Below are 17,858 nucleotides of genomic sequence, written 5' to 3' on the forward strand. Positions count from 1 at the left end.
AAGCCGTTGTTGATCCCAGCCCCCAGGGCAGGTGCTGGTCAGTGTGCACTGCTTCCCTCCCATCCGCAGAGAGCGGTGCGCCAGCAAGCTGTGGGTCCGCTTCTATCCGGCAGTCCCTGCTTCAGAGCTGGCTGGACTGAATTCCTGGCCTGCTTGTTCAGCCTTGGGAGGATTTACAGCAACAAAATTGTGAGGCTGTTGGGTGGGTCTAGAAACGACCAGCTGCCCCCACCCCGAAGATGCAGCTCTAGGCCCACTCAAGGGCTGTGGGGCCTCCCTGCCAGTGTAGGAAGAAGCAGCCTGGGCTTATTGCTGTCTTGGGGCACCATCTGTTGGTGTGGAGGGCCTGACCAGCCCTGGGCTTTGTCCGTGAGATGGACCAGTGCATCCTGAGCAGTGGGAGGCCACACAGGGAGCGGCTAAGGAGCTGGGTGGGTAACCTGGAGAAGCAGACCCATGTTGGAGTCTTCACAGCTCTGAGAGCCCACTGTGGGACAGGGACCCCTTTTCCTGGGAAATGTGCCAAGCTGCAGACGGTTAAAAGGCTTCACGCCAGGTAAGTGCTGGATCACTGGCACTTACTGAGCCCCCTGTGTGCGTTTTCACACTTAGTCCTCTCACCCTGAGAGATTCATTTCCTCGTTTTACAGATAGGGAAACTGAGGGCCAAAGAGAAAAAAATAACTTGTCTAGAGACCCACAATTACTAGCTACAAGGACGGGATTTAAACCTTCCGCCACCACCCCCAAAGTCCTCAGGAAGTGTCTCATGCCTTTCATGGTCCTCGCACCCATTTCGCCTGCCCTTTGTCTCCAGCTGGTGGATGCTTTACTGGGGTGTGCATTGCCATTTGGAAAGGGCCCAGCTGAGAATTCTATTGGGGCCCAAGTTCTGGAGATTGGGTTGGTTATACTCGGCCACCATTCAGCACAGGGAGTGTTCCCACTCCGTAACATGCCACCCCTCTTCTTCAACTGGTGAAAGTAAGGCCCAGAGAGGGGAAGGAACCTTCCAGAGACCTCTTAGAGCCAATCAGGCCACACACTGAGGGTAGGTCATCATTTCCTTTAGTCCAGTGCCTTGCTTAGGTGCCAAGTGGCAGGAGAGTGTGCCCTAGAGACTTTTCTTACCCTAGAGACTTTTCTGAGAAACAAAGCAATTTTATTTGCAATTCACCATCTGAAGATTTGTCTCCATTCAAGCTACTTTTCAGGTGAGATCCTGAGTTCAACCAGCAACAGGTCTGCCTTCCTGCAAAAGTGAAAGATGGGCCTATGACTCAGTGCTGAGCATAATTATTTTGGGGACTGTCTTCCCCACAAGGGCTGGTTTCTCTGCTCTAGAGAGCTCAGGACAAGTGTCTTGCCCCTCTGGGATGGTAGAACTCAGGCAAGTTCAGGTTCACATGACAACTTTGTCATTCAGCAGCTTTGGGACCTCAGACAGGCTATTCAGTTGCTCTGAGCCTTAACTTTTCTGTCTGTAAAATGGAAAGAGTCACAACCCTCATCACACTGTACTCTGATGATGGAGGGAAAAGATTTGGATGAAAAGACTGCAAGGCCTGAAGGTCACACATGAAAGAATGGTTATTGGTGCTATGGGGAGACTTGCTGTATTAAAATTTAATTAATATTAAAACAGTATTGCATAAAGAGGTACTTAGAGGACACAGAGGACCCATTTACAAAGCTCATTCCCAGCTAGGCCTGGCAATGAGACACATGGGTGGCTTAGAATCAGCACTGTATAGGAAATCCTAAATTTTATTTGAGGCAATAGTTCTAACCATGAGCCGGACAGTGGTGCCATCTTTTATTCAGGCCCTCCTGAGGCTTGGGCCACTGGTCCCCGGGTGTGAGAGGGTCACCACCACCCTACTCCCCATTCTAGCCATGACCTATTTGTGAATTGAATCATTTGCCCAGAATCAGGAGGAAGTATTGAACTGATTGCTGAGTCCTACCTCCAAAATTCAGTAGGTTCAGGAGATTCCCAGGCACTATGATGCTGCTGATCTGAAGACCCTGTTTTGAGATCCTAGCACACACTTGGTATGGCCGGTGCTGGGTTAGGGTGGAGTTGGGGAGGGAATGTTACAGCCCAGCTGGGTTATACCAGTGCCATCTCCAGGAAGCCTTGCCTGGCATTACCAGATCCTTCCCACCCTCACCCCAAGTTGGGCTGGGACTGTGTTGAGACAGAAGCCACTGCTCCCTCTCTGTGCTGACCGCAAAACTTGTCATTGTCCCCATCAAATGCAAACGTTCTGAAGCCCTGCAGCGCTGACGTGTGCGTCAGACTCTGCTCCAGACGTGCTGTTCCCACCGAGCCCCATGACTCAGCCTCCGCGCTCAGAATAAACAAGCTCGGTCTCTGCAGAAGGCTCCTCGGGAAGTCTCAGACCCGCCACCGACAGACGCTCCGTGTGCCCAGCGCACCTCCTCACCGCAGGCTCCCTCGGGCTCCTGCCCCCCTGCACAGCTTCCCAGGATGCCTTGGGCCTGCAAGGAAATTAACAATTGTGTTTGTACCAGGAGCTTTTTGCTATGTAATGAGTAACAGTTGTAATTAATGTTTAACACGTGTGAACAGCAGGTCTGCCGAGAAAAGGAGATTTAAATGAGAGAACTGGGATCACTCGCTTCCTCTGGCTAATATGTTACTGAGGGACAGGTTTTTCCAGTTGGTTTTTTCTACTTGACATATGAATGAATTCATTTAGTAGCCAAAAAAAAAAAAGAGGAAGAAGAAGAAAGAAATGCACTATCGTTTAATAGCTTTGCTTCATCTGCTAATTACACTGATAGAAACGTTCCTTCGAGTGCCTTTGTCTGCTAGTGAAAAAAAAAAAAAAAGACCCAGATACGATAGAAACTATCTTCGCTCTTCTGTTCTACTGGTCAAAGACCTACATGTGATAAAGAGGTTCTGCCTGCCTTGTTCATTCCAAGTCCCCACCTGGGTCCGTTCTCTTCAGGATTCTGAAATACATGTTTCCTTGCACAGAGATGCTCTGTCTTCATCGGCCATACACGCGTCTCCTCTACATGAGGCTGGGGGACCTGTGTGGGAGACAGCGTTTTTGAGTGGCTATGGCCTGATCTGAACCCCAGGGAGCAGCTGAGAGAGTCCCTACCTGTCTGAGGATTGGTTCCTGAGTGCCGTGGGGACAGTGTGTCAGTGGGGGGCTCCTGAGAGCCATGCACCTGGCTGCCCCCCCCCCGGCCCCTATCACCCCCGTCACTCCTCCCTTTCCTTTGTGGAGGACAGCATCGGAACCAAACATGGTTTGGATCTGGGGTTCTGGGGCTCCCAAACAAGGAGCCTTTCCCAGCCTGCTCCTCGAGGGTCTTCTGAAACTTGGGTGGGGGAAGACAGTCCCTTTCCCAAATTTAGAATTTAATTACTGGGGGCGTCTGCAGGTGGATGTGTCAGCCAGCACGCTCACTTCTCCAGCCGACGGGGAAGCCCAGTCCTGAGCCGGCCGAGACTCGCGCAGGTGTCAGGGGTCTGCTTTAGAGCCCCCAGGCTGCCTCTTGCTAGCGGGCAGGGTGACCTGGGTGGTGATATGTGCTGAGAGTTGGGGGTACAGCAAGTACACAGTGGAGGCTGGCTCTTGAATCACTGTTAAGAGTATTGTTTTTGAGAGCGTGTTACCCCACGGACAGGATTTATGCCTAACTACCAGATGCCTCTGGGATTCAGAAAACCTGGGATCTAGCCTCACTGTTGTGTTGGGGCAAGTCACTCCCTTTCCAGCAGCATTTTCGAGTGGCTTTTGACTGCTATGGCTGCCACCTCGGGGCCGAGCTCCCAGGGAGAAGTGGAGTTCACCAGCCGTCCCGTTCTTGGGGTGAAGCTGGCTTGCTGCGACAGCTGTAAAGGCCTCAGCGTTTGGGTCATTTAATCATTTTCATCAGGATTCTGCATTCCATATGCTGGAGCCTCGGCAGCTCTGGGGTGGGTTCTTTGCACCAGACTGTGGTATCTGCTCTTCCTTTGGGAGGGTGCAGAATAAGGGGGTACGGCACACCCCCTCGTGCCAGGCCTCCCTTCCCTGGCCCAGGAGTAGGAATACGTGTGTGGACATTGATCTTGCAACCCCGCCAGTGCCCTGGCACCTGCCTCACAGCCTCCCCGATGCCCAGCTCCCGCTGCCTCCCCACACAATGAGGAGTTCTGTTCTCCGCACCGCCCCTGACATGTGGCAGCGCGCTGCCCTGGGGCGGCCTGCATGTGTCTGCGAGGTGAAAACAGACGTCTCTTGTTGGCGATCTGGAAACCAAACCAAACATTTGCTGAGCTGCCTGTTGTCTTACAGCCCAGCCAGAGGTACAACATTGCCTGGCCCGGCAGGTGGTGCGGAAGGGAAAGAGGCTGCTCTTGAACTGGAGGGGCTTCACCTCTCTGGGCCTTAATTTCTCTACCAGCCAAATGGGAGTCTAATTCTTGCCTTGCCGTTGGGAGCGATGAGATGACACAGAACTTACGTCTAGAAAGGTAAAGCAGGGCCATCCCCAGTGGCGCAATGGATTTGGACCCAGCACTGCAGGCTGGCCGCAGCCACTTCAGTGCGAGTTCGATCGCCACCCTGGAGCTGACCCACATGGCACAGCAGACCTCTCCTGACCCGCCCACTGCTCCCCTCGGCAGTGTACTTCGTCATTCTGCCTATTCTGCTCCCCACTGTATCTTTGGTGAATCTTCTCACTGTCCCTGCACCTCTGGCCTGTACTCCAGTTTCATATGCATAAATAAATAAATCTTTAAAAAAGGTAAAGCAGGTGCCTCCCTGGTGGCACAAGGGGTTACATCTCAACACTATGGAGCTCTCCACAGCCACTGCAACACGAGTTCAATCCCTGCCCCAGAGGTGACCCACATGGCGCGGCAGACCTCTCCTGTCCCACCCACTGCTCCCCTGAGCAGTGTACTTCATCAGTCGGCCTGTTCTGCTCCCCACTCTGTTTCTGGAGAATCGTCTTACCCCTGCAGCTCTGGTCATTACTTCAGTTCTTGTATGCACAAATAAATAAATCTTTTTTAAAAAAAGAACTTGAAAATAAAGAAGAAAGGTAAAGCAGCCCCGAGCATCCTTGTCCTGGGAAGTTTACTCAAATGCAAGTGTCATGAAAGTATGGTTTGTCCATAGACTCGGGGGTCGTGTGGTCCACCCCATTTTCCCAAACCAGTGTACCACCTCCGTCCTTGCTTCCCCCTCCCCCACACTCCCTCTTCCCCAGCCCCTTCCTGGCCTCCTCCACAGACACCAGCGTCCCTGCCCGGCTGGAGGAATTGGCCCCAGCCGGCTCGGGGGAGTGCCTTGGGCACCTTCATTCTGCTTTCTGTGCCCTGTGTTTTCAGAGTAACAGTCGTATCTGTGAACAAGCACCAGGCCAGGAATAGTCTCCAGGCCCTCCCGTTGTTCCCACATGGTTTACACACTGGGTGCATATACATTTCTGCCCCATCCAAAGAGGTCTAGAGAAGCCTCTTCGGTGGGCAAAGAACTCCTTGTGAGTCACCATGCAAGTGACAGGTTGCCAACCGTTCTAATCCTTGTTGCCTCTGCTGAGACGACTCTCCATCGTGCCCAGGAGCACCAGGAAGGTGAAGACTCCAGGCCAGCCAAAAAAAAGCAGCTGCTAAGCCCGGGCCCTTGACTCCTCTCCAGTCCCTTCGGTGGTCCCTGTACTCAGGGGCCACTGTCTACCGCCTGGGTCAGCAGGGTGGGCCGGGAGGTTTATGGCAGACCGTCAGTGCTCCGCTCTCTGCCTCTCCCCAGGAAAGGCACTTTTATAGCACCCCAGGTGAGGAGAGGCCCCCAGGAGTTCCCAGAGCAGAGGGGTCACGGCTGAGTCTGGGCCTCACTACCGGAACCTCATCCCTCCGGAAAGAGCCCCCTCCCTCTTGCAGAAGGCTCACTGCCATTAGTAACTGCCTATAGGCAGAATTAATTAGTTTTTGTCATTCTAATGGTTCGCAAGGGTGGCATATTTTTTTCTCCAAATGCAGATATTCTTTTGAAGACTTGTGTATCTTTTGCAGAAAATCACTAAATTAAAAGAATTGCCATTTTAAATTGCAGATTAAGGAGAAACTTAATTAGAAGGAATGAAAGCAGTTGTGTTCAGAGCTTTTGTTCTTAATATTTTTTCCTCCTTGTGCTGCTGAATCACTGCACTTGGAGTTTGTATATTTTTATTTTAGGTGAAGTGATTTGCCTAATTAAGCCTGTCATTCATCACCACCTGTTCCCTCTGAAATATATAGCTATATTATTAAGCTTGCAAGTGAATGTATAAATTAATTCAGCGGGGAATTACAGTGTTGACTAGGACATTATTAGGTTTTATCCAATTTATCTGGTATGAAAACCGATATTTTTCCCCAATAAAGCAAAACAGCAGCTCATTAAGTTTCTCCAGTCATTTGTGGAGTACTTACTATGTTTAAGGCATGTGCTAAGTGCGGGGGGCAGGGCAGACATGATGCAGCCCCTGCCTTCTAAAGGCTCGTGGCGACCAGGAAACTGGCAATTGGGGTGCCATAGGCTAAGTAAGATACAGGTGAGTCTGGGGAGAATGAAGTCAGGGAAGGCTTCCTGGAAGAGGTGGTCCTGGAGGGCACGTGGAGTCAGTCAGGTGGAGAGACTGATGGTGGTAGTGGGGGGAGGGGAGTCACAGCAATTCTGACAGATGAGACACAGCCTGGAAGGAGACTTGGTCAGACCCGAGACTAGCCAGGAAGTGAGGTCCTAGAGCCACTTTGGCCCTGCTGAGGAGGCTGGGTTCATCCCCCAACGCATGGTCCGTGCTCCTCCTCACCCCTCTTCTCTTCTGTGCCAATAGCGTGTTACAGGGTTTTGTATTGGCGGGAACCCCCAAATTTTTATATTAGCCAGGGAACCCTAGGTTGTCAGAGGTGAAAGTACCTTCCAACTCACCTTGTCCCTACCTCTCCTCAGCTTGTGGCAAATATAAGACTAGCGCCTTGTCCCCAAAAGCCCCTGCCCACACCGTGCCATCAGCTGCCTCTTGCACTGCCGACAACTGGAGCTTCAGCAGCGGGGACCCATGGTGGCTAAGGCACGCAGGTCTCAAGCTCCGCACATAGCCCCTGACCTCTGTCCCAGTGGACATCACATAGGGTCTTCCCTGATTCCCTCATGAGTGATCAGGACCTGCTGGCATCACCTGCTATGTCTTCCCAGGAGGACAGTCTCCCACCTCCTCTCCAGGGTGGCCCCCAAACCCACCTCTATTTCCCTGGATCACGGCTGGCGCATCTCTAGGTTGGTTGGCCTCTACCCTACTGTCTCACCGAGTTTGAGTTTGCTGTGGCTCCTAATGCCAGCCTGTCCTTCCCGTGCTCAGGCTAAAAGCCTGCGTCACTCTCCCTCCGCTGTCTCACACTGCATGCAGGGACAGGCCTGCCGTCTCTGTCTGCACAGGGGCCAGAAGCTGACCACTCACACACCGCCCCCACCCACACCCAGTGCCACCAGCGGCAGCTTCCTTATTGCCCCCTCCAGTCGCTCTTCTACTTTAATTAATAGACTTTTAAAAAATATTTATTTATTTATGCACACAGAGCTAGGGTACAGGCGAGAGGTGCAGGGGCTGTGAGAGGCTTCACCAGAGACAGAGTGGGGAGCAGAACAGGCTGACTAAGTACACTGCTGAGTGGAGCAGCGGGCAGGTCAGGAGAGGTCTGCTGTGCCATATGGTCACCTCCTGGGCAGGCGGGGATCGAACTCATGCTGAAACTTCTTAGTGCTGTGCTTTAACCCGCTGTACCACCAGGGAGGGCCTAATTAATAAACTTTTATAAAGAGCAGTTTCAGGATCACAGCAACATTGAGAGTCCTGAGAGTTCCCATTGATCCTTACCCTTTATCTGTTCCGCATAGCAATTTGCTTTTTTAGTTTTTTTTTTTTTTGAAGATGCCAAGTCAAAACCTTCCCCAGCAAAACATCAAAGCATCCACTTTTCTCAGAATAAAACCAGACTCCTCCCCAAGACCCCCAAAGCCTCCGATCTGGCTCTGCTCCCCCTCTCCCCACCCCCTCCTTCACTTCTGGAGTTTCACAAACACCTAACCTCTCCCCACCTCAGGGCCCTTGAACTTGCTTTTCCCCTAGGCATGGTTTGTCCTTCCTGCAGACTTCCACATGGCCTGTCCCTCCTTTCCTTCAGGAATTCATTCAGATGTCACCTTATACTAAATAAAGAGGTCTTCCTGCCCTGCTTTACTTTCCTGCAACGCCCTTCCCTGCAGCTGGTATGCTTCAGATCTCACTTCACTCATTGCCCCTCCTACGTGAGGCTGGGTTTTGTCTGTTTTCCCACTGCTGTTTTTCCCATCCTGAACTGTGCCTGGCACAGTGAGTAGGTGTTCAGGAGTGGGATAGCTGGATGGACTATCTACCTGCCAGACCCCGCTGCGGCCCACACGAGTGACCACACGCACGTCTGGAACCTTCCACTGGCAGGACCCTCTCTTCCCGCTGTTTTCCAAGATGGTTAATAGCGCAGAGTCCTCTTGGAGGAATGGAAATATTCCACAGTCCTAATGGGGACCTTGCTCAGTGGCTAGGCCAGAGGACAAGTTCACTCAGTACATAGCACATCACCCTCCCAGTACATAGCACATCACCCTAGTCAGGGCTGGGGCTTCCCACCACCCTTGTGTACTTGAGGTTGGTTGCTGTGTCCTGGCAGGGGGTGAAGGGGGCTGGGGTCTGGGGGTGTCAGAGGATGCCTCACCATGCCCTTGCTGTTGGCTGGAAGGTGCTCTCTCCTCAGTCCAAGTCTGGTACGCTTCTCCTTGCAAACTGTGAAGCTCCCAGTGGAACAGTCTGTTTCCCTACTACATGCCCTGGTAACTCCTTGGACTGAGCTCTCAGTAACTGCGCTTTCTCTCTCCCACAGCCCAGTTCAATGGCAACGAGAAGCGCCAGTCATCCCCCTCGCCTTCCCGGGACCGGCGGCGCCAGCTTCGAGCTCCTGGAGGGGGCTTCAAGCCCATCAAACATGGAAGCCCTGAATTCTGTGGGATCCTGGGAGAAAGAGTGGACCCTACTGTACCACTGGAGAAGCAAATGTAAGTTCAAATGGAACCATCCCAGGTCAAGGTCAAGGCCACCATCAGGTCAATGGCAAACTGGGGTCCGAGTGCACATCTCCCGACTCCCAGCCCCGTGCTTTCTCTCCACGCCCCACCACCCCCTTACTTTGATGACTACAAAATCACCCACACCAGCTGACCCCTCACTTTTACATTCTCGTTTCTAATTTCGTCGTGCAGCAATTGAGTTCTTGACAAGCTAAGGATATACTAAACCTGGCTTTCTACAGGAAAAACAATGGCAGTTAGATTTATTTCCTAGCCACGTGATGTGTACAAGGTCGATTAAGACCTTTGCACTCTTGATTGGCGTTTTCTCAGCCCCTCTCCCCAAAGACTTCCTATCTCCACTGTGCCCAAGCCCCATCCCTTGGCTATGATGACCAGCTCCCTCCTCTGCGGGGCTCTCATGGTGTCAGTTCCCCACTCTGCCCTGAAACCACCCCCGGGGAGGCAAGGGGGATGACTGGCACTTCTCGTTGTCATTGAACTGGGCTGTGGGAAGAGAAAGCGCAGTTCCTGAGAGGTCAGTCCGAGGAGTTACTGGGGGCATGTGGAACAGCAGACTGTTCCACATCAAGTCCCGCCTCACTAGCCTGCACCCCTCAGTCACCCTGCTCTCTGAGTTGCCCCCAGGCTGCCTTTTCACCTTCTCACCTTTTCATACGTCTAGCCTGGGGGAGGGGGCTTCTCCGGGAGCTTGATAATGCAGGTTCCTGGATCTGGTGCTAGTGCCTTCGTTGTATCATCCTCTTAGCAAGCCAGTATGTGATCAGTGGGGTCCTCCCCGTTGCCTGGATGCGTATATCAAGGCTCCGAGCAGTGCAGAGCTGTGACTGGGATCTCGCAGCTCAGAGTGCTACGGTAGGATTCGAACTCCAGTGTGGGACCCCACGTCACACACTCGCCTCGCTTCCCTCTCCTCGTACATGCCCGGCCCTGCGCCTGCACTCCGTCGGCCAAGAGAGTAGCAGCCAAGAGAGTAGCAGCCACGGAGCTGGTTCCTCGCGGGACTGTGTTGTGCGCATCACGGTCCTATACTCGCTTCCCCCGAGGTCCTGTTACAGCCGGCAGTGCACCCCTCACAGGAAGCGCTCGCTGGGTGAGCAGGATGCGAGGCTTCCCGAATGATGTCATGTGCTCGGGGCCCCTGTTGAAGCACGTGCTGTCATCCCAGGAGGCTGCAGCCTCCTGTGCGCCCACCCACGCCTGCTGTGCCCAGCACGCTGGCAAAACACTCCCAGCGGGTGTTGTGTTAATCCCTTCTCACAGCCACCCAGATTGGGTGGCAGGTTTCGCTCATTTCTGATCAAACTGTGCATGTTTTAATCAACAAACAAAATAACATCCAGAGCTGCCTGGGAGCATCCTGACCAGGTTGGCCTGGGTTCGGCTAGCCCGCCCCGACCCACCCACTTCCAGCCCATGGCAGAGCTTTCTCCGTTTGGGGGCCCCCGAGAGCAGTTCTGCCTGACAAGGCCTTGGCCCCGTCCAGTGTTATTCATGACTGCCTTTCCCTCCCCTATCGTCTCAACTCCCCGGGATTATTCTTGTCTGCCGGAGATCCTGACTCATCACCTGAGCGGTAACCTGCGTAGGTAAAATCCCACTTCCTGCGGAGCCTGGTTACCCAGGCAGAGAGGATCGCCTAATCCCCGACTTGGCTAGTTAACTGTGTCTGAGTTTTAGAGGCACTGATGGGCTGTCCCAGGTTTGAGGGTTGTCGACGGTGGGCTGTCCCTCCTATGACGCTGGGTGCCCAGGAACTCCCCCTCTGCCTCCTGGAGGCAGTTCCCACCCCCAACTCTGCCACCCTCCATCAACATTGCCATAGCATGTTTTGGCCCTGAGCTTCTTTAAAGCAAATAAGGATATAAAACAATCTTGACCTGACACCACCCCTCACCCCCAACCCCCAACTCTCGCCCCTGCTGAGAACATACGCCCCGTCAGGGCAGAAACAGGGCCCGGCACGTAAGTGGTGTTCAGTAAACAGCTGCCCGTTGGCTGAGCCAAGTCCCATTGAGCTGTCACACTTCTCTCCCACTCCCTCACCAAAAGCTGCTTCCCTTCTCGGTGACCACCCCTGTCGCCACAGCAGTCCACTTCCTCCTTTAGAGACTTTCTGTCCCGGTTTTTCTCCTGCCTCCTTTGGCCACACCTTCCTTCGTCTCCCCAGCTGACTCCTCACCTCAGCTTGACCTGGAGATCAGCTGTCCTGGTTACCAGCTGTGCACTGTGCTCCAGATCCAGTGACTCACCAGTGCGCAGCCCCAGATCACACCTCCCAGAACTCCCCGTGGCTACCTCCGGCTGCCTTCTCAGCATCTCCACTCAGCTGACGGATGAGCGTCACAGACTCGTGTAACTGTTCACACCTATGCGCCTCATCTTCTTCCAGACACTTGCTCCCCCTCCACACACACACACACAGGGCAGTGCTTCAGCCTCGCGGCTCACGCCACACCCCAGAGTCGCCTTGGTTCCTTTTCAGGTCTCACAGCAGCGTCTAATGCGTTGCCAAGTTCCGCAGTCCCCATCCGGAGAAGACCAGCTCCATCCGTTCCTCTTGTGCCCTGGGCCACCTTTGATCTGGACTTCTGTAGTAGCATCCTGACCTGGCTCCCAGTCCACCTCAGTGTGGCCCTCTTCAGGGCAGCCCGGGCCACCTTTACAAGATCATAAGCACTTACTATCTCTCTGTAAAACCCTCATTTCCTCGCTGAGGCCCTGTGCTTGGCCCAGGGCCTCAGGTAGCTGAGGTAGCTGGGCCCAATCTAGTGTCCTTTGGCCCACTTCTCCCACTCTCTGCCAGTCTCCTTCAACAGTGCCCTTCTCTCCATGTGTAGTAGCTGGAGCAGGCAGGGGAGGAGGCTGCAGTGTACCCCACTCGCCCCCTGGGGACTCACCCTAACGAAGCCCCAGAGCCCCCAGCCCAACTGCCAGCGCCTCGCCTCTGAGGCGCAGCTGGCTCCTGAGCTCGGGAAGGGGCAGTCTGTGAGCAGTCCTTCCCTGGAGACCGAGTCTGGGCCTTCCCCCAGGGATGACTCTGCTTCAAGCAAGGCGACATTTTTGTCAGCTTACTTACTGGGGGTTGTTCCACAGGTGAAACTTCCTGGGAAGCAACCCAACCTGACCAAATCTATTAGCACCTATTTCTCAAGTCAGCCCCGTCCTTGTGTTTCTCCCAGGCAGTCTTATGTCCTTCCTTATGACCACTGCGGTCTCCGACTTGGCCTTCCCCTTTACTTAGAAAGCGAGGTCGGTCTGTTACCGAGTCCAGCTGTGGGAGTGGCCACCTTCTGGGCAGTCAGCAGCTTGTCCTGTAGGTGTCCCAGTGAGCACCCTCAGATGGCTTTCCCAGGCCTCAGGCCGCACCTCAGTTGCACTCAGGCCCCCTGACGCAGCCCAGGCCCAAGGCCCTAGGTCTCACTGCCCGCCCTGCCCCCTTGCCTCACCCTCCTCGCTGTTTCTGAAACAGGCGCTGCCGCCTCAGACCTTTGCCTTCCCTACCCTTCCCTGCAACAGAAGCGCTCTTCTCCAGCCGCTCTCCTTCAGGCTGCTGCCTCACCTCTTCAGGTCTGTGCTGAAATGTCGCTCTGCAGAAGGCTTCCCTGGTCACTCTGCTTCAGCAGCAATCCCTACTACGAGCGCCCAGCTGCCCCACCTGGCCTCTTTCCTCCACCCCAATCGCACAGTGAGACCACAGGGTGCCAGCCCCATTCTCTCCTGTGGCCTGACGCCCCACTAGAGTGGCAGCTGCACGAGGAAGGAGGCTGCGGCGCGCTCACTGTCTGTCCTCAGGCCCTCGGCCAGGGGCCCGGCGCTGCCCTGCACTTCTCAGGGCCTGAGCCTTCCCTGGCAGGATGACGGCGGGGTGTCGACTGCGGGTCCTGACCCCCCCCCCCCCCCCCCCCCCCCCTCCCCCGGGGCTGGGCCCTCCCCGGGAGGGAGGAGGGGGGGGGCCCACGGGGGCCCCCCCCCCCCCCCCCCCCCCCGTCCTCTCCGCAGATGGTATCACGGAGCCATCAGCAGAGGAGACGCAGAGAACCTGCTGAGACTCTGCAAGGAGTGCAGCTACCTTGTCCGGAACAGCCAGACCAGCAAGCACGACTACTCCCTCTCCCTCAAGTGAGTACGCCCTGACCTGAGGCTCCAGCCCCGCGCCCAAGGCGGAGAGGCCCACGCTGGCCCTCCGGGAAACTCGCCAGCTCAGATTATTTCAAGCTTTAGTGTTTCAATTTAATCTCACTCTCCTGGGATACTGAGTTTTATGTTCACCATTTTTGTCTCTCCCGAAGAGGAGGAGCCTTTGCTAGGATTTCTATTAAATAACCAAGAATAGCTTTCACATCTGCCATGGCCCAGGGACTGTCTACGCTCCCAGCAGGCCTCACCTCCCTCAGACCTCTTGGGTCCTCTGGTAAGAAGCATGTCCCCGTCAGGTGGGACCCTGGCCGGCCCACGAGCGGGGCCAGGGTCAGGGCCAGCAGCGTGACTCTCGCGTGCCTCTCAGCGCAAGGATAACCACCTCTGGTATGTTCTAGGGGCTGTTTGTGCCCGTCTGAATTTTATGTGTCACAAAAGCTGTGAGGAAACCTGGGGAGAGCCTGGAAGATTCCTACTTGTGTTAGGACCTGGGACTGCTTTGTAATGTTTTTGATCCTCCGGGCATTGCTGTCTGTGTTGAATGAATAGAACCTAAAATTGAACGTTTTTTGATGAATGGTTTGAAAACCATTGTACAGATAGGGAAACCGAGACCCAAGGAGAGGAGGGTTTTCCAAGGACATAAAGGGTGAATTTGGGGTATAAACCCAGACTTCTGGCTCCCTCTCTGCTCACCCACTGTTATTAGCCCCGTGATGGACAGCGGGCCTGCTAGGATGCACTGTCAGGAGAGCCAGTGTGCAGGCCAGCCTTGCGCGCTGGGCTCAGGCAGCCAGGGAAAGAGAGACGGGCCTGCTCACTGCTCAGGCTGACACCGCCCAGGTGCGCAGCCCTCTGAGGGACCTGACAAAGCACAGAGCGTGGACAGGAAACAGGCATGGAAGTTTGCCTGGAGCGGGGAGGGTGTGCAGAGGCGTGATCAGAACCATGAGTTCTCTCAAGCACTGTCAGAAGGACCTGTCATGGTTAGGGGCTCCCCTGGTGGGGGAGCTAGGGGCTTGCCGTTTCTGGCTCAATGAGAGGAGAGATTTTCCCTCAGGGTGAATCAAGAATTAGTGCTATCCAAAACTGCTCCCGTCACTGGGAGTATGCACCCAGAGGCCGGACACCCTCCTTGCCAGGGAGGTCACGGAAAGCGGCTTCTGACCAGCTCAGAGGGCACTTGAGACACACCGTACTTGCATACTTCATTGTCCACCCTTAGACTCGAGGCTTTAGGAAAGAAACTTAATGTGCTGGAAGCAGCTGCCCCAGGAGCTGTGCTGGGAGTGGCCACGCCAGCAGCCTCGCACTGGGCCAAGATACAGGCAGAGGCGGAACCGGGAGCCCAGCCCTGTGCTGACACGGGCTGGGCTCCTCCAAGCAGCTCTGCCCCGCCATCACTGTCCCCTGAGCCCTGACGCTTGGTGTCTCCACCGTCCCATTAAAGGTGACGCTCGCTCTTCTGGGCCGGCAGGTGACTTCAGAGACATGTAGAGGGAAAGTGATACTGCTCTCCTTACCGCCAGAAGCATCTCCAGCCCCACCGCACAGGGTGAGGACCGGACTTCTGACGAGTCCTGTCCTGCCTCTCAGGGCTCACCATGCACCTTGGACGAGCGGCTCCTCCCCCCCAGGCCTCAGTGTCCACATCTGCCCGGTGAAGCTTTGTAGTGTAGCTGTTACCACATTCGCCTCACACATCTGCCCAACCAGAACTAGCCTTTGATGCTTATTAAAGGACCCTTGTGTCTAACATTGTGGTCTCGGCGCTCCTTGTTCCCGAGGGTGCCCTGGCTGGATGGCCTGGACCTCCTAGGCCACAGGGGGAGACTGAAGGCATAGCCTGGCTCCCTGGGCACGCATCCCAGTTAGGACACTGCCCTCAGGCCTGGCTTTGTCTACCTACTCCCATCCCGTCAGATCCACCATGTGGATGACGGGTCTCTGCCCAGCGGGACTTGAAGTGGAGGGTTTAGTCCTGCATGCTTGTCTGGAGCCATTAAATCACCACTCCCAAAGAATGGAGGGGTGAGAGCCCAGAATAGGGGCATGAACTTGTTTCCCAGAATGACCCCAGTGCCCAGTTGCACTGCAGGCCAGGGAGTGACGCCTGGCATTTATCTCCTGGGCTACAGATGGGCGGGCCTGGTACTGACTGTCCTGGCTCTAGGGACAGATGCCAGCTGTGCTGGTCCCCAGGTGAGTTGCAGGCCTCTCAGATCCCGTGGCCTGCCTGGTAGGGCCAGGACAGGGTGGGGAATTGGGGAATGGCATTCCCCATGCATGGTGTAGCCAGAAGCATGGTGCAAATCGACGTTGGAATTCCAGCTATGTTTTCATGTGAGCCTCGGGTCCTGTTGTTAGGGGTGTTTTAGGGTGGAGAAAGGATTTGGGGGAGTCTGGCCTCAGAGGACAGGACCTCCACCCTTTTCTGCAGGAGGTATTTATAAAGCCCTCCGTGCCAGGCACTGGGCAGGGCAGCTGCAGCACGATGCCAGGTGAGAACAGCCCAGCCTGAGCTGCAGGAACTCACAGCTTGGGCTGTCCCTGCCATGGCGGTTCAGGAGAAGCTGCAGGAAGGGGTGCACTGAGCCTTCAAGAGGGTAGGCGGCAAGCAGCCAAAGCCCTGGGGAGAGCTTTGGCAGGGGAGTTCAGACTCGATCAATTCTTAATGATGGGGCCACTGAAGTGCTGGCACCGCGCACGCTCACCTGACCCTGGCGACCTGCACAGCGCACATCTTTCCACCTTAGAAGGCCCACACATTTGTCTGAGGGCGGTCCCCCACCTCTCCCCCTCCGCTGCCAGAGGCTTGGGCAGAGGTCACCATCCTCTTCCTTATCTGAGGGAAGTGGCAGCTGAAAGACCTGCCAAGACTGGAACGGAGGCCAGTGGCCCCCCAACCCAGTGCCATCCACCCCCTCCCAAGCACCCCAACTCCCATTCAGGTGTGTCAAGAGACTTGTGTGGGCTATTATTTCCCTTTGCTTCGTGGGTGGGGACATTGAAATCCAGAGGGGATTCGCGGTTGACCAGAGATGAACAGCTGTTCTCACTGCAGGGACAGACAGAGCCCAGCACCCACCCAGGCTGCCACCATCTGCCCCTTCACTGCAGCTCCCTGCACCCATGGCCACCCCGCCCCACCCCGTCATATCTCAGACACCCCACCTGTGAAGAAGTGGTCTTCACCTACCGAGAGAGCCACGTAATTGCCTCTGAACACTGCCCCCCTCCCTTCTCCCTGCAGAACCCCGCCTGTGCCTGCCCCCCACGTGTGCAGCCCTGCCTGTAGGCACGCCCTCTCGCCTGTACCAACCACTGACCCTGGTACAGTCACTCCAGCCTCTGGGAAGCAAAGGGCTGAGCCTTCAGAAATTGGCCAGAAAACATCCCACTAGCAAGTTTCCTGTCTGGGAAGGCAGGCAGTAGGGAACAGGGGTGACAAGTCTTGAAAAATCTCATTAAAAGCGCTCTTCAGGCACTTTGGACCTTGAGTGACTCTTTGCAAGTTCTAGTTTCATGAGTCTTAGCACAGGAATCTGGACAAGATGAGGGACACAGAACTTCTGAGACTAGGGGTTTTGCTGTTGGGGGGCAGGGAGGGAGGTTGAGGGCCAGGGCTTCCCCCCACACCCATTCTGCTGGCACTGGCCTCAGCAGGGATGAGGGCCCCTGCCCCAGTCTCTTTAGGCAGCAAGAGCCTGATCTGAGGGTGGACAGAGCGCTGTGCAAACTGCACAGAATCCTTACAAATGTGGCCCAGATTCTGGCCTCATCAGGCGCATGTGGGGCCTCACCTATTTCCCTCAGGCTGCAGCCTGAGTTTGCTAATTCAGGAGCCCTCCTCAACTCCCCCTCCCCCACCCCCACCCCTAGCCTCATCATAATAAATTATTTAATGGACCCCAGTGCCTCAGCACTCCAGGAGCTTATAGCCAAAGTGAAGGAAGATCTTTTCACCTATAGCTCATATGCCCTAGAAAGTGGCTAGGGCACCCAGGCAGAAAATGCCCAGGATCTTGAATCCGGAAAGTCACAGAAGAGAGAGTGTGAAAGGATGAGCAGGTCTTGGGCAGAGAGAGGCAGCCCAGACAGAGGGCAGGTCCCAGAGGCCTGTGCAAGCGTGGTAGGACCGTGAGATCCTGGGGAGGTGCAGCCCGGGTCGCCAGGCTGAGGAGCTGGGACTTTACTCTGCAGGGGCATCCCAAGGTGTTGAGCAGGGTGCAGTCATGTTCTCAGCATTGTTTTAGTGAGCCAGGGTGCACCTTGTCAGGAGAAAATATTGCTTCTGCCTCCTTCTGCACCACCTGCCCATAGACGTGCCACTCAAGTTAGCCCCAGAGTGCCAGCGAGGGACCTCTTGTGAGAGGCCAGGAGGTGAGCAGCAGGCCCCCTGGGGGAGATCCAGGGCCCTTTTCAACATGTAAAGAGACAGGGCCTCCTTGGTGGCACAAGGGGTTAAGCCTCAGCACTATGAAGTCATCAGCAGCCACTGCAGCACAAGTTCGATCCCTGACCAGGGAGGTGACCCACATAGCACAGCAGACCTCTCCTGTCTCACCTGTTGCT

At 55.1% G+C, this 17,858-nt stretch overlaps 1 protein-coding gene across 1 annotated transcript in view; it reads left to right on the forward strand.

Annotated features, from left to right (window-relative positions):
* SHB (Src homology 2 domain containing adaptor protein B) overlaps positions 1-17,858 on the forward strand; it is a 120,186-nt gene that overhangs the window by 83,552 nt on the left and 18,776 nt on the right. The window contains exons 4-5 of the mRNA XM_004677498.2: positions 8,939-9,110; positions 13,146-13,265. Of these exons, the coding sequence (XP_004677555.1) occupies positions 8,939-9,110; positions 13,146-13,265 (292 nt within the window). The remainder of the gene's footprint in view (positions 1-8,938; positions 9,111-13,145; positions 13,266-17,858) is intronic.

The sequence above is a fragment of the Condylura cristata genome, unplaced genomic scaffold (genome assembly GCF_000260355.1).
Source record: "Condylura cristata isolate star-nosed mole 26May11 unplaced genomic scaffold, ConCri1.0 scaffold00006, whole genome shotgun sequence".
Lineage (NCBI taxonomy): Eukaryota > Metazoa > Chordata > Mammalia > Eulipotyphla > Talpidae > Condylura > Condylura cristata.